The sequence below is a fragment of the Labrus mixtus genome, chromosome 1 (assembly GCF_963584025.1).
Source record: "Labrus mixtus chromosome 1, fLabMix1.1, whole genome shotgun sequence".
Classification (NCBI taxonomy): domain Eukaryota; kingdom Metazoa; phylum Chordata; class Actinopteri; order Labriformes; family Labridae; genus Labrus; species Labrus mixtus.
This window is the reverse complement of record NC_083612.1, coordinates 27,106,438-27,123,126: the sequence shown is the minus strand read 5'-3', so window position 1 is coordinate 27,123,126 and position 16,689 is coordinate 27,106,438. Positions and strand designations below refer to the sequence as shown.

At 38.9% G+C, this 16,689-nt stretch overlaps 1 protein-coding gene across 2 annotated transcripts; it reads left to right on the top strand.

The window, feature by feature from the left end:
- Window positions 1-8,683: 8,683 nt before the first annotated feature.
- LOC132975821 (proline-serine-threonine phosphatase-interacting protein 1-like) lies at window positions 8,684-16,199 on the top strand. Of its 2 annotated transcripts, XM_061040646.1 has the most exons (15): window positions 8,684-8,871; window positions 9,609-9,709; window positions 10,138-10,212; window positions 10,762-10,796; window positions 10,918-11,024; window positions 11,112-11,174; window positions 11,374-11,466; window positions 11,769-11,814; window positions 12,002-12,081; window positions 12,465-12,563; window positions 13,238-13,334; window positions 13,518-13,611; window positions 13,863-13,951; window positions 15,658-15,773; window positions 15,962-16,199. In XM_061040646.1, exons 1-15 carry the CDS (start codon window positions 8,839-8,841, stop codon window positions 16,091-16,093), a joined length of 1,260 nt encoding a protein of 419 aa, XP_060896629.1. In that variant the 5' UTR covers window positions 8,684-8,838; the 3' UTR covers window positions 16,094-16,199. The 2 variants fall into 2 exon arrangements, with proteins under 2 accessions (XP_060896629.1, XP_060896638.1); XM_061040655.1 differs by lacking the exon at window positions 8,684-8,871 and having other exon boundaries at window positions 9,609-9,742.
- Window positions 16,200-16,689: the final 490 nt, after the last annotated feature.

Here is a 16,689-nt window from a genome sequence, read left to right as displayed (position 1 = left end):
ATCGCAAAACACCACTGGAACTGCAATACCTGGGCCTGCCCGCCTGCATTAACAAACACTCTAAGATGGAGCAAGACTTACACTTACAGTAATTCATTGTGTGGAAAACGTGTGGAATATACTGTGAAATGAATATGCATTGTGTATGTGAGATGAAAACAGTAACAATAACTTTGAACTGAAATCAGAAGACGAGGGACAGGAACCATCACATACTGTTGTGGTATATTGTGTGACTCTGTGGTGCAAAAAGAACATTTCACAGGAAAAGCAAGTGTGCAAGCTTTGATTCATTAGTTTAAATGTAAATACTGTAGTAATTGAAGAAATGAGTACAGCACAAAATCAACAATGTAGACCTTTTTTGAAACTACTAACAGTGATAGATGGATAGATTTGATGACTGGTTTCTCACAATATTACAATTAAAGCATACTTTTGAAATGAAACGTAAAATAGTTAAAATATCAGGTTAATAATAAGTTAAGTTATGCATAATCTTGTATTATCTATGTAGTCATTCTGTGGTTGATTGTGATATTGAGTGACTCTAATTCCCCACATTAGGAGGTATACAACCTACATCAGTGTGTTCAAACACACAGCATTCATTATTCATCAGTATTTCTGTCATATATTTTTGCTACTTTAACAAACAGGATAAAGAAAGGGAATATGACCTGTGACCGTGGTAGACAAAATAAAACCTTGAAAGTCATCTTTCAGTACTGAATAATGCAACCTGTGCTGTGCTCAGTTTTACAGTCCAATGAAATGTCTGATGGATTACCAACAAGCAACAAAACATCAGACACAATCTGTCACATAAAGCTGCTGATGCAGGCCCTTAAAGAAGTCCTACATGTCTCCATCACCAGATCACTGCTACACTGTGAGTCCAACACAAGTATGAACTTCTACTTTGACACAAGCTTCTTCGGCTTTATCTTTATACTGTTATCACCTTGCTGACTTTTGATCTTTTATTATATCTTTTATATCTTTAATTTTCTTTAATTGTTTTGTCTTCCAGCTGTAACTGCCCTTTGAGGCGTGTCTTTTGTATCTTTCTTAATCCTTGTATTTGCATTTATATTATTGTTGTGCACTTTCTTTGTTTGGCCTGACTGTTGATGTCTATTGTGTTATTGTCCTGAGTTCATGTCTTTGCTTTGTCTGTCAAATCAATTTGTAAACATCTGATTTTAGAGATAGATATATAGATCAAGATGTTAATATTATTATAAGATGATGAATTAGCTGTTTATGCAAAGTACAGAACATGAAGTACACTCACCTGATTATTTTATAATACGTACATCGTACAGAGGAAATGTGATTTTATTTCTGCTTAAGTGTGACATTCTCTCACCGCTTTATAAAACATGATTCACTATTATACAACATAATATCATAAATAACAAGAACGTTTTTTTATCACAAAAGATCAGAGCATCAGAAGCCTCTCAATTGAAAAGTGGATTCTAGCTACACAAAAAGAAGAATACTGATTATTCATCATGTGTGTTGTTTCCTAATGTTGTTCACAGACAACTTCCAAAAGGTTTTAAGTTGAAAATGTTTAAAGGAAAGTGAAAATTAAATTAAAGACTTACATTTGCAAGAATTTCAAATGATACAAAACAGGTGCGTTTGTTTTAATTTACTGTTGAGGTGATTAAGAATCTAATAACCTGAGTATGTTTTGTATTGTTAATGTTATTTCTTCTGTGTCAGCTCAGCTTTGACTCAGTCCATGTGTGTGTGGTGGACGAGCAGAGAGCTCAGGATCATTCTCTCAAAAGGCCTCAACATGTGCTGTGACATTAAAAACAGGAAACAAAAGGAACCGGAATAGAGATGAGATGTGCAAGGCCTGAAAGTCAAACATCAAATTTAGAAATTCAACAGCACCACCTGCTGTTGTATGTGTGTATTGTCCTTACGGTTCAAGTTTATTTAGCCCTGCAGTCTACCCAACAGTATGCATGATTTAAAATGTCTCAGTTACTTTGAAAGTAATAATGAATCATAAAAATAACACATACACAGATGTACAAATACACATACACAGAACACAGATTCTATTTTTTCAAGTTTTAGAAACACTCCTTCAATTTCATTCATGAAAGAAGTTCAACCTTTACACACACTTTATAGTCTAGCCCATAGAAACAGATGTATGAGTGTCTAATAAAACATTATTTTAAGTTATTTTAAGCCAAACCAGGGACCAAAAATCAGTAAGTCTCAGCTTCTTATTACATTACCTCTTTGATAAATCACCTACAGCTGTTCTAAATTCATTTGAACGAATATAGGATTAAGTCTTGAAATTTGGTATTTCAAAAGAAAAGAGGGATTATGAAACTGGATAAAAGCAGAAATTCCAATCCTTTTTTTCACTTTTGGATACAACTGGGATAACTTTGATCCCAAAAACAATCAGGATTGTTAATCGCACCAGAGGGCTGGATACATGGATTACAGAAATAAATCATAAGAATGGGTCAAAAAAAAGAAAAAAAACCTAATTTATGTTGATAAATTTAACCTTTCTTTTCGTATTTAGCTCATTTATGCTTTATTGCTACAGGGACACAGTTAATAATGTTGACATTGTCATAATTCACTAAATAGCTGTAAATATCATATCATAAAAACTAAAAATGTCCACATTTTCAAATATTGCTTTGAGGCACATAGTCCACTTTTTTGTGATGAAAGCAGCAATATAGAAGAACAAGTAAAAATCTCAGCTTTCCTTACTTTTAAGAATCCACTCCAAAGATGATTATTTTTCATGTGGATTCATTCTAACTGATCTGTTAAGAAAGTTAAAAACATTGTTACATTTCTGTTTACTCAAGAAAACTGCACACATAATCCATCTTTCACCTACATACCCCCCCCCCCCCCCCCCCCCCCATACACACACACACACACACACACACACACACACACACAATCCATTTGAAGTCTTTGAAGGTGCCTGTGCAGACGGAGTGTCCATGTGTGCTGACCTGCATCTGGGCAGACTCTGACTCCCCCTGTGGCCTGGATCAGAGGAGTGAAGCCAAGCAGAATGTCCTGCCTCTGTCAGGTGAAGGAAACCACTTAGAAAATTTGCAGTCTTCCCTCTCTGCCTTTACAACACACGCGTGGACACACAATGCAAACACATACTGTAAAAGCACACATAGAGGTGTGTGCAGGAGTACACCCACACAAACAAGCTGCATGTGGTGGTAAAAGGCCGGGTCATGAGAGACCTGCAGGACTAGAAACATGCAGAGGCTGGAGAGAGAGAGGGAGAGGAACAGTGAGGAAGGTGAGAGGAGGATGATGACATGGAGATAGAGGAAGTGAAAGACCTGAGGAGACAGGATGAAGATGGTCAAGAGGTGTAAAAAAAGAAACAAAGGTGGGGGAGGATGTGGGGGCAGGTGAAAAGGACAGAGAGAATGGCTGCTGGGTAAATTAGAATAACACAAAAATCCAGCCCACAGAAGGAACCATGGAGAGAGGAGAGAGGAGAGAAGAGCATGATGAAGAGAGGCTGATTTGTGGTTTGTAACACACATCCTGTTTTCAGGGGTCATCACCAATACTCATCAGCTCAAACACTGGCGGACTCAAGACTTTTGAGGTGCAGGGGCGAAAATTTAAAAAAAGGTCACCTGCTTTATGTGGTGGGGCACCAGCGCACAAAGAGTCGTCATACAGTTGTAGTGAAATAGTTTGAAACGCTGGTAAAGACTTAATATTGTTTATTTTATGATTTCAACTACTATGTTTCTAATGAAACACACAAGGAACTACTAACAATTTAACTTAAGAATATTTGGTTTTGTCCACTGAGAGGGCTCCCTGGAGGACACTTCATCATGTTTTATCGACCACAGAGGCATCAAAGAAGGTGTTCTTCTTCACCCAATGATTATGCCATTACAACATTGCTGATCAACGTAAAAGAATGAATGGGCGTGACAATGAATATTCGTTGCCCATCTGAATAAAAGTAGAGATGTGTGAAATTAGTTGACTAAATGATGAAATGTCATCACCTATGTAGTCAGGACCAGAATCATTATTCAGTTAAATTAAATATTCATATTTTTCTAATGTAGGCCCACTATGATGGTGTCTAACCTGCAGTGCAGCCAGCCACCACAGGCCCTGTAGCTCTGGTTAATGGGCCTACTGTGCATGCTCTAATGTCCAGATCTAAAGCAGCACAGTGGATGATAACATCTCATATAGGAGCATTGTTGGTATACTGGCACACTCAGCTTGAGCAATGTGTAACCACATCCGGCACAGGCATGTGGACGTTAACATGCAAGGAAGACCAAAGGCTGGTGCTTACCCTGCTCACGTTAGCCACACACAGCAAACCCAATTTGACATCCTGCAGAGTAGTACACACACCACACATTTCAGCAGCATTAAAAAAAAAAGTCCCTCTTTTTTGTTATTTTGTGATGAACTGTTTCAAATAGCAATTAAATAAGCAACATGCAATATGTCTTAGGACAGTGTTTAGCCATGTTAAATATTGACTGAGTGTTTCTTTTAGACTAGTCCATTAGTCTGAATTTAATCTACAGGACAATTAGTCACCTGGTGAAAAGGGCTTGAGATAAGTATATAAGATGTCATTGCTATTATGAGTCTTTGATTATCATCAAAGGTTTGTTTTATGTTTGTATGCATGTCTGAAGATTTGGCACTATATCAATAAAATATATGAATCAATATTCATTGAAAAAGGATTACCGGTAATTGATTTGTGCAAGGACACTTTTAAATCATCAAAGAAACAGACACATGTTCACATTTGGTGACATCAGTGCATATCAAATATTTATTTAAGTGAAAATCCACAAACATGCATACCAGGCACACGTGTGTGTGTGTGTGTGTGTGTGTGTGTGTGTGTGTGTGTGTGTGTGTGTGTGTGTGTGTGTGTGTGTGTGCCCCCACACTGCCTTCATCCCAGTGTCCAGAGAATCACATCAGGGAATATCGGACTCATGAGGATCAAAGTGATTAACACTGGACTTCAAGCAGTAATGCTGAGGATTAAGACAGCTAATAAATGTTTCATTCAAAGCCAAACGCAGATCAAACGTTAGAAGGCCCTCGGCTCGTTCTTTGGGGGTCCGTGTGATTCTACTCTGTCCTCTCCTCCTCCCCTCCTCCTCCTCCTTCTCCTCCCTCAGCTGTTGGTTTTCAGTTGTATTATGACAGCCACTACAGATCGTCTCACTAGCAACTACAGGCCCTGCCCTTGTGCCTACACATCATTAGCTCTGCATCTGTCAGCTTCCTAACAGGTTCCCACTAATGTGGCCAAGGACTCACTTCATTGCATTCCTATCCAACAGACTGCAGCAGTCTCTCCATCTAGCCCCTCTTTTCTTTGACTTTTACCCGCTCTCCTTTACTTCTTTCACTTCCCTCTGCCCCTGCTTTCTCCTCACTTCAAGCCCTCCTCTTGCTCTTCTCTCTCTCCCTCTCATATGCACCTACACTTTTAACCTTTCCACTCCTCTCCTCTCACCCGCCTCTTCATTCTCCTCTTCAGACTTGTTCCTGAAGTATCTGTCGAGATTCAGGGATGGTGCCTATGGTCAGCAGGGGATTAGCAAGTTACGAGGTTGGAGAATGTGTGAAAACCTGTTAAGCCGCACACTCTGCGGACCAGCCTCTCTCTCTCTCTCTCTCTCTCTCTCTCTCTCTCTCTCTCACTCTCTCTCTCATACACACGCAGAATATAACCCACAGATGTCCTGAAACCCAAGCAAGCTCCACAAAATCTGCCTCTGACATCACGTTTATCACATGCGTGGTCTGCATCCCCACCACTGAGAAGTGTATAGACAAACAACTGATATAAACAACCGCATATTATGCAGCTAAAGATATCAGCGGATGTGAAGTTAAATAAGTAATTAGAAGGAAAATAACTTGTAAAAAAAAAAAAAGAAGACAAAAATATGTAGTGGCTAATGGCAGCAATGGTGACACTGGTCCTAGTAAATGGGCTTTGTGGCTATGTGTGTAACTCTATCTGTGGATGGGGAATACAGCAGTGGTTGGGTAATGGAAAGGTCATTTAGCCAATCCCCCAGGTAGGGGGGCTGCTCTGACACGGCTCGTTTGTCACAGTTCAATAACTGCCACTCCTGGGAGTGAGAGGTGGGGAGAGAAAACGAGTGAGAGAGGGGTAGGAAACGTGTGTGTGTGTGTGTGTGTGTGTGGGTGTGTGTGGGTGTATGTGTGTGTCAGTGTGTGATAGTGTGCAGAGCCCTGGTAGCACAGCTGATTCCCAGAGCTTGTCCCTCCATTAGAGGCCTCAAACGGGGTCACAGCTAAGGCCGGGCAGCACGGACCCAGCCATCTCGACGTGCGAACTTGTAAGCCTCAGCCTGGGAGGATTATCTCCGCTCTAACTGGTAGATGTTTAGTCTTTCCATGTGGGAAAACAGAATTCTTACACCTTCATGAACCCAAAGATGGCCACTACAACAAGATGGGAAACTGGCAAAGCTTTAGATGTATTAAATGTAAAATATTAGACAATTACATTTTTTTGTGAAGCAAATTAAATCCATACTAAAATAATACAAATTGACATAATGGATACCCTTTATAAAGTATATATTCAGGATTCTTAAATTGAATAAACAGTTATAAACCTTTTGGTTTATATTTTTTAAGAGAAATGTTTTTCACAAAGCTGAAAACAAATCAGTTTAAATAATTTAATTTCTTTTGAATTCAAAATAGGTGTCACAAGACCGGGCATATGAAGATTTAGTCCAATCAATTCATTAATTAAACATTTGTGTATCAATTGAAAATACAGAATTTTAGCCAATCGTGCTTCATTATTAAGAAAACATGTAACTATAAAACAAGCACAAATGGTGAGCTAACCTCAGTTTTTCTCACTTGGCTTCAATGATTTGGATTGACCCTTTAATGTGTTGTTAGGTGTGTGATGATCCCCCAGCTTTGAGAGAGCCAAAGATTTTCACACATCTCATTGAGCGGCTGGTGAGAGACACCACTGTCTGTCCTTCTCCTCACTTTGAAAATCAATAATAAGCTTCTATGTGCTCATTCACGTGTCTCCATGTCGTCCTGCAGAGATGCCCGAGGCACAGATTTGTATTCATCTTAACAAGGGTCAGAGATTTCGGATTTCATATCCAGCCCCCTGTGGAGATTTTAGAACTACTGACCCAACGGTGAGGGACTTTTAGCATGAAGGCTGAACTGGGTTTGTTTGAGATGTTTTAGAAAGGTCTCTGTCTCCCTCTTGTGGTGGTCACAGGAAACAACAGTTTTAAAGATCGTTTGCAGCAAACCTTTCAGAGCTCTTGTAAAACAAAATACAAGAATTTGAAATGGTTAATTTATTGTATTAATCTTTTTATTTGCCCAATTTAACCTACTTTGAAGTCTTTTGAAGTTAAAGGGCACTAATAAAAACATGAACCATATAATGCAATGTAATCATTATGTCAAAATATATTTTGGTTATACTAATGTAAGTAAAGTAGTTAAAAAAATCAAAAGTATCATAATAAGTTTTGAAAAATATAAGACAAGAGAGTGCCACAGGAATGAGTTCTAATACCAAGAAGTAAGTTAGCATTTTAGCACAATGGGGTTGTTTGCCTCAAACTCAATGGGTTTTTTGAATGGGTTGGTGGTTGGATGCCTGATATAAGGTCTTTGGTTAACACAAGCGTAAGAGATTTTGTTGTACGACATTAAATACGTTGGTGAATACCCTCATTTGTGAATTTTGAAGTTTATACGTGTCCTCAAAATAGGCAGTTGCTAACAAGTGGCTTAACAGTGTATTAAACGTTATGCCGGACACGTTCTCTCACTAGTCCGGTTTACGGCCTTAAGTCATGTTTTCCTGTGCTCTTGCAAACTCTTTTAGATTTTTTAATAAATGTTAATTTAGCAGGCTACAGTTTCGCTATCTAGTCAAAATTGCTAGTTTGCTAGTTAGCTAGTTAGCTAGCTAGCTGGAGACATCCTGAAGCATGGTGGTGATGATGTTGAAGCCATGCGACCATGGTGTAGTTTGATAGTAGCATAATGTTAGCTTTTTACTTCTGGGGATTGCATTAACACTTCAAACATCATAAAAGTGGTCTTCATTTGTGAATATTATCTTTCTGAACCAAACGTGAAAGTGTAATAAATGTGTGTTTGCCACAGAGCTTGTTTTCTGCAATGATCCAAAATCCAATGGAAAAATCCCTAAGCCTTTTTTTGAAAGACCCGATGGCAATGCTAACTTCAGGGCTGGCCTACAAAAATATTTAATTTTGTACAACTAAGTGCTAGCTAGCAGCTGCTAAACATTGAGCCAGCAGTCACAGTAAAAACCACAGCAGCTCTTACTGAAACATAAACGTATTAATGTGCAAGTCTGTCACTGTTTGTTACCTGAAGGACAACATTTCAACTAATACAGTGCCGACCTGCAGCAAACATATTCCATCAAAACATAATGAGGAAGCCGGAAAAAACCCTTCAAACGAGATCATTTTTGTCCTCCAAATGATAGCGAAAGAGATGCATATCTCACACAGGGGCTGAGCTTTCTGTGGTCAGTGACATCATGGGACAGAAGCTCTTCCTCATTCAAAATGACTCACTGAAGTTTGGGCCACTCACGGTTCTACACACAGTTTATTTGACTGAGTGTCCCCATGACCTTCTACGACTTGATTATAATCGTTGAAAAGATAAATTCATCCTGAGGAAAGCAACTTTGTTCAGCCCAAAGAAGTCACCGCTGGGATGGCACCACTGATGTTTAAAGATGCCTTCTGGGTAAGTGTGTTTTTGTTTTAGCTCTGAAGCTTTACAGAGACTGCCCTTGAAACTCAAAGACCACTCCTATCCTTATATGCATACAGTTATTTGTCTTAGGGGTTTTAATACTGAACAAACATTATACATACACTAAACTAAAACCTGTTTTTATAGTATAGACATTTTTGACAACACTTGATTGTCAAGGCATGTCACTCTGCAGTTAGTTTACATATTATATTCTAACGTATACTATTCATCTGCATACCCAAAGTTGCTTACATTTATTGTCACTTATTCATTCCGCTTTAAGGTTATGATCATAAGCAGGGAAGAAAAGCCGCAACATGAAAGCAAATTGTAGAACAGTGTAGAAGTAAAAACTTCCCTAATCATGAAAAAAAATGTCTTTGTTCGGTTTTTTAGTTACCCAAGGTGAGTGGTGAGTTACTGTTCATAAATCTGACCAACTGATTCTCCTCTTTTCTGTAAATCTCAGCTAAGCATTTAAATGACTGTCATTTGACACACTGCCACTTGTTGCCTTATTTGACCATCCATCTGCATTACTCAGAGGGGCATTTTGATGAAGTACTGAGTATGTTGCCAAGTCATATACAACTCTTTTTTTTTAAACTCTGTGCTGGTTCTGCTTTTTTTACCACATAGTTTGTCCATGATTGACTCAAGGTCATGTTGCAATATCTTTTGAGCAATTGCTATTTTCTAATGTTTTCCATGTCTTGCCATTACAGGGCGCGGACTTCACGTGTCATATCGGTTATGAAGCTCTGATCCAGAGGTTACGAGATGGAAGACAAATGGGCAAAGATGTGGAGGAGCTTCTAAAAATGAGGTAGCACCAGCCGTTACATTTGGGAATTAGGATGTTTTTATAACCACGCATTCCTTTTTCAATTACACATCTAGATGAGTATAAATAAAAGTAAACCTGAGTTAGTTTGTTTGCAATGATCCCCACAGAAAGACTACACCTGAAACCTGCATGACCCGATCGCTCTGAAAGAACAGTATAAACAAGTTAAGATTGCACTATAAGGTGGTTCTTGTTAAAGGTTTAAGTTGTAGCTAAAATAAAGTCAGTCAGCGATACTTCATGAAAAAGAGAAGGGCCTCCAAAGCATAAATGTGCTAACTGGGCAAAAGTGCAAATCCTAGTTTCTGCAAAGTAACACAAAATACAAAAATGCATGCTTCATTTTTAGCGATGTAAACTGTATATCACTAAAACCCTAAATATTACTTTGTTTTCATGCTGCACAGGGCTCTCGCAGAGGAGAAGTATGGGAAAGAACTGGTGATTATTGCTCGTAAAGCAGGGGGACACACAGAGATCAGGTAAATCAGCCATCACTGAGATCAACATAATGTACTGGACATACTGTGCACTTGGTATATAAATATGATGTATTTTCAAAATGAAATGAATATGTTTACATTCTCCTCTTTTACTGATAGGAGATTGAAATAAGGTGTAATGCTGCATGGTTAAAACTGACCTGCAACAAAACATAGGTCTGGCACCTTTGAGTCATATTCTTTTTAGACGACACATTTGGAACATTTAACTTCTACGTGTGAAAAAGAAAGAGGAAAAAGTGTATGTAGGTGTAAGTGTATGTGGCACTCTTTGTGTGTGTGTGTGGGGGGGGGGGTTACTGTAGCAACATCTTGCACTTAGCTTTTTGTGACTGTGTTCTCGGAAACAAAAAGAAGAAACACATAGGTCATGAATAAGGTACTTGTGACAGCTGTATGTCTGTTGGTGAATATTGAAATATTTTTTAGGGTGTTTGCAAAGATCTTAAGCCTTGTTGTGCCAAACATATAACACAGCTTGAACACTCAATGATCTCTCATCTTATACATATTGGGGTTTTTTTTCAGCACCTTGAGAGCATCCTTTGAACAATTAAAAACACGTAAGTTCATGCAGTTATTTGCATGCTAGACAAAGTCAACCAGAGCACTAAACATTTCTGCAACAACTTTTCTTATACGTCCAAAGTTTAGAATGACTCATTTTGTCATTTCTGGATTCAGAAATCGAGAACATCGGGAACTTCCACATCCACTTGTCTAATATATTGAAAGAGGAGGTGAAAAAGATCGAGACATTCAGAGAACGGCAGAAAGAGCAGAGGAAGAAGGTATACAGGGCTAAATGCAGCCCTTACTAATTGTAGATAATGAAGATGATGATAAAAACGTGTTGACCCTTTTGTTACCCCCTAAAGTTCCAAAGCATCATGGAGAAGGTTCAGAAGAAAAAGGTGACATGGTACAAGAAGACTATGGAGGTAGGAGAACACCCACAGCTGATATCATTCAAGTCATTGTTGCACAAAAATCAAACGTGAATTATTTACTCATTGTGGAGAAACTCGCTTGATGGCATTATACAATGTGGCTATCAATAGAATCTAAGGCAGACTAAGGCTCATCATGTCTGTGGTGGAGCTCTGCAGCCTGTGGTTTCTACCTCTATTTTTTTAACAGTCTAAGAAAAACTACGAGCTGAGATGCAGGGAGGCGGACGAGGCTGGGCAGGGGGCTGAGAAGGCAACTGTCACATCTAAAAACTCAGACAAGGTGCAATAACTAAATGAGCCATGATTCTATTAAAGTGAAGTCGGGGTTTACAGAGTGAAATGAAACACATATCTTTTAAAGTGATTCAGCCTGTTGCAATTCAACCAATGAATAATGATTTGTTTCACTTTTGTAAATTCAGCGAATGTGCAAACTAAATTCAATGTCTGACAGTTCAGCCTTTGGATGCACGTATCATTATATTCAAGTGTGATGCAGATATACTTGTTTGTTAACACAGCTTGTCAACTTGTCATATGGGTCATGCATGTCGCTTCCTGTGTTATATTTATAACACTTAGGTACGTCACAGGGCAAAGCAGTGCAGACAGACAGCAAATGAAGCAGGTATCAATAAAAAACCCATTTCTTCTCTAGAACTTCTATTTTTAACCTGGAAACATTTTTTTTATTTTCACTGTATTCAGATGATTCTCAATGAAGCTACAACTGATTATCTACATTTTGAAAGAACTTGATGCAAATGCTGCAAAAGAAGTGGAACCACCTCTAACATCACTCTAATCTCTCACAGAGAAGCTGTACTCTAACAACGTTGTGCAGCTCGAAAGCATTCGCCAAGACTGGGAGGAAACACACAGAAGCACTTGTGAGGTACTAGTGTGATTTACTTTCTTTTTACAGTTTCGCATCTCACAACAATTGCTTCTAACCACAGAAACACACCTTACACTACATCCCCTCTGTGTGCAAAGTGTGATTCCTCTCATATTAAAGTAATTTCCTTTTGCAGATGAGTGATGCAATATGCTTAATTGTGAATTATTAAAAAAATAGAACCGCACATGCACAGTCAGGCTATAAATAACTGCATCCTACATGTCAAGTTCTGTCTCGACATTTTAGAGATGTATCTAATTGAGAAAATGTACAGAGAGGGAGAAACAATAAGTGCAAATAATCAAGCTCCTTCTGATACTCAGTTACTGGAAGAGTTTGGAAATATGAACCCATAGTGTACGTCATGTATTTGTCAGGTGTTCCAGCAACTTGAGGGAGATCGCATCAGCATGCTCAGGTATTCTCTCTGGGACCAATGCAATCATTTCTCCATGCAGTGTGTCAAAGACGACGAGGTGAGTCTACACACCGTTACACATACACAAAGCCAAATGAAATCAATGTATCTGCTGAAGGGTTTAGGTTTTAAATCATGCTGCATCGTGGGCTTCATTCTAATTTGAGGAGCAATGTATTGCTAATGATGTTAATGCGGGTGTGTTGCAAAAAATCTACCCAACACTTCATGGGTCATGGTCATAGTTACCATGGGCAACTCACAGAACAAACGACACCTCGTCTAACCACAGCTGCTGGGTCACCTTTGTGCTCCTCCTACTTACACTACTGAAAACACAGCTCACTCCTCATCGAGGATATATTCTATCTGCTCAACATTAACATACAGCACATTTTCACAATGTGAATACTCAAATTGACACATTTAGAATGTTGTGTTATGTCATCATGTAGCTAAAGCATGTCTGTATATAGCGTCTATATGCTAGCATGGCTCTGGATATATGCAGTGGACACTTTTTTAAATGGGAAGAGAAAACATTTTGAGGAAGATTTAACCAAGCACATGCTTCTGATCTTCCTGGGGGGGGGGGGGGGTTTGTTGTTTTTGCATAAATAACTTCACAGTAGTCTCTATAAAGAACTGTTTGTATGTCTTGTTGAGCTATAAAATAGCATTGCAAAAGTGTAGTTGGGATTTCAAAAAAATAGTTTTCTGTTTTAAATATAGTTTCACGAGGAAGTGAGGAAGCTGCTGGAACAGTGCGACATCACAACAGACAACAACTGTTTCATAGAGATGAAGAGCACAGGGTCCAGGCCTCCAGGTGAGCTGTAATGGCGGGTCAGGCATTTCTGATAATAATAAAAAAACATCAGAGAAGTGAGAACAAAGTGTCACTTCATTAAAAGAAAAAGTAAATTTAGTGCAACTAAACTTGTTACCTTTTTTCGTTTTATGTACATGCAGGCAAAAAGCACTTGCACTCACTTCCCTTTTCTTCTCACAGAGCCCATAGTGTTTGAGAACTACTACAAGAGAGACATATCCAGGGACAGCAATGGCCAAGCTCATTTTGAAGAAAGAGGAGGCGACACGATGAGGTCTGAAGCAATACACTTTGACATGAATCGGGAGGGGACAGCATTATTACTGTAAAACTTTGAAAAATGTCAAGGAACGTTAATTGTCCCCTTCTGCCTGGTTTATTTTTCATCAATACCTTCACTCACTTTCAAAATGTTTGAAAGGACCACATGCATCCATTATGTACAATCATTAGTCTGATGATCGGAACATTTCTGGAAGCCACTGTGTGTGTATCCTGATATCTTTCTTGACCTGGATCAATCAGGTTCTCAGAAGGCCTGCTGGCAAGTTCTGGGACGATCAGTGTCGACAGTCTTGAAAATTCATCATCAACAGTGACATCTATTGGTGAAGGTTAGTACTGCATGCTCTTGTTGGAACCATGGGAACCCTTTGACAGCTCTTGTGGGGTGTCATGACGTTTTTAGCCTCATTAACCAAAACACCACAAACACCATTTCATGACCAGTAGCGGACTATAACCACCACCGCCACTCCTTCTAGGAAGAAAGCAAAATATCAGCCCAATTTGTAATTCCCTCTCCTATTGTGCTGCAAAAGTTCTGTTTGACAAAGTGTAGCCCACCTCTGGCATCACAATTTGCAATGCAACGAGAAAACAGCGGGGAGGGAGGGATTTACAACAAGAAAAATAGCTGGCATCATCACACAAATTGATTGTGTAGCCTACCATTGTACCATACAAGATCTCATAACAGCCCGCAGCCCCAGCTAAGTAAGTGACAGATAGCCTACTCAGTCAGGAACATCGTGAACAGCGATCATGGCATTTGGGAACCCATCACCACAAACAAGCAATATTTTTAATAAATAATATTATTCGATTGGCACGAAGCTTTAGCTTACAGTTGCTCGGTCACTGCATAACCGGTGTAAGAGCGACTTTCAATGAGTCTGTAATATTTACAGCATATGGTCTGAAGTCGTCAGATCCCAATCACCTCTTTGTTTAATTTTTCATTAAACATATATCTACAGAGTATTTTTGCCATTAAAAAAGTAAACAAATGGGCATTGGTTAGGAGTTAGGACACTTCCCAACTTCAACATCTGCTGTAACAGCCACAGATGCATTTGCCTGCACTTCGCTAGCGTGTGATGTCCCGGAACTTGTCATGTAACTTGTCAAGTAATTTTAAAGCCCACCCACTTAGAGGAAGGTTTGATTGGTTTTACTCTTGTTTAAAACTTCCCTCTCATTAAATTGCTATTACTTGGTCAGCTGTAATGTTATTGTATGATCACTAATCAAGCACTGATGTACATCATAGCAGCAGAAGAGGCAGATAGGCCGTCGAATCAGCCTTTTTCCTCACTTTCCGATACAAACTGAAAATGCAAATTTTAAACGTTTATGTTTTAAGAAACATTTGGTTTATATGTTAATTGTCAAATTCTGAATTGATTATATTAAAATTAAAACAGACTACTTTTTAAATATTATTTTTTAAATACTTTCCCCTTGGGTTTCACTGGGCCGATGTCACTCAAGGTGGGAAGCTCCAATGCTGTTATTATGTCACACTCATTGTATAAAAAATAATATGTCATTACTTTTTCACTTGCTAAATATTTAAAATCAATAAAATGACTCCAAGAGGACATTGGACATATTTCAAGTTAAAACAACATATTTGATTATCAATTAGCTGCCTTTAGACAACAGCTCATGTTGGCATTCACTACTTCCCACTCCAGCTTAAACGACTGTTTGATTGTTTTACTCAATATGAAAGGAGAGGCCGCAATTCTAACCTAACAGTTATATTAACAGTGAAATGAAAATGGAGCCATATTCAAGGTGAAAGATAAATTTTAACAACCCCGTAGACACCAAAGCCAGCTTAAGTGTTCAGCTTGGAATTTGCACGTCATTTTATAATGTTTAACACTATCAAATGGTTTAGTCAGCCAGGAATTGGTTGAATACCACCATTAGCTGTAGTCCAATTGTAGCAGTGTTATCAATAATGTTGTTTTTACTTAGAAATATGACCTGTAAGAATACAATTGTGTATTTGCTTTCACTCTGACTTCAGTGGAGATCTCAGATGATGGATATGCACCTCTGCCAGGCCTCCAGCGTGCAGCACCACTGGACACTGAGCAAGCTGACGGAGACATCTATGTTGCACTATATGAATACGCAGCACGGGTGAACACTATGAAGATTTTATTTACTCTTACAAATATTAACAATACTAATTCAAGAACTTGACATGAAACTTAGTTTGTCAACTGGTTAAGTACAATTTTTCTGAGAGTATGGTATGTAAAGAGAATATGAATAGTGAAGTTATTGTCATCTAACATTTGTCATTTTTGTTTATGCTAACTGGTCAGGAGGGGGACGAGCTGTCTGTCAGTAGAGGAGACATGGTGCGAGTGTTGGAACAAGGAGAAGACGGCTGGTGGACAGTGGAGAGGAATGGGCTCAGTGGACTGGTGCCAGGAAATTACCTACGCAAAATCTAAACATATAGACATAAACCAACAAGTCAAATAACACCACACCAAAAGAATATTCATATGCAGAAGTTAAAGAACAGCCCGGTGTTAGACTGCTTTGATTTGTGGGGGGGGGGGGGGGGGGGGGGGGGGTAATTAAGTAATGTTAACTGGTCACAAACTGCCAGACTTCAAGACTCGTTACCTTCTCCACCAAAGTGAACCAGGGGCTGGTGAGGAGCTGGTTCAACTTGCCAACCATCTCAGAACCAGCTTGCTTTTCTTAATACACTGAATACGTCTCTGATTTCCTGGCAGCACTTGCTTGCCATCTAGGCCTCTGGGACTGGATCCTGTTACATGATGCACGTTGTTTTGTTAACTAAATCTAAAGCCGTAGAATCAAATACATAAGCCCATAATGTACTCAATTTTAAATGCTGCTGTTATCCAGTCTTTTTTTTTTTTATTCTAATTTTATGAATACAATTGCTATTGCTAGTCTACTAATGTATTTTCTCTTTAAATGGCAAGCTACAATGTAATTGGCAATGAGAATTTCATAGCAGTGGTGTCCTGAGGATTAGCAACCGGAAAGCATTGCATGGACGGAGAGAGAGAGA

Bases quoted from the DNA above. Each gene is read 5' to 3' on its own strand.
- LOC132975821 (XM_061040646.1), top strand. From the start codon at position 8,839: ATGGCACCACTGATGTTTAAAGATGCCTTCTGG. The intron at 12,082-12,464 runs GTACTAGTGTGA...TGTATTTGTCAG, and splicing joins CACACAGAAGCACTTGTGAG to GTGTTCCAGCAACTTGAGGG. The intron at 13,952-15,657 runs GTTAGTACTGCA...CTCTGACTTCAG, and splicing joins AGTGACATCTATTGGTGAAG to TGGAGATCTCAGATGATGGA.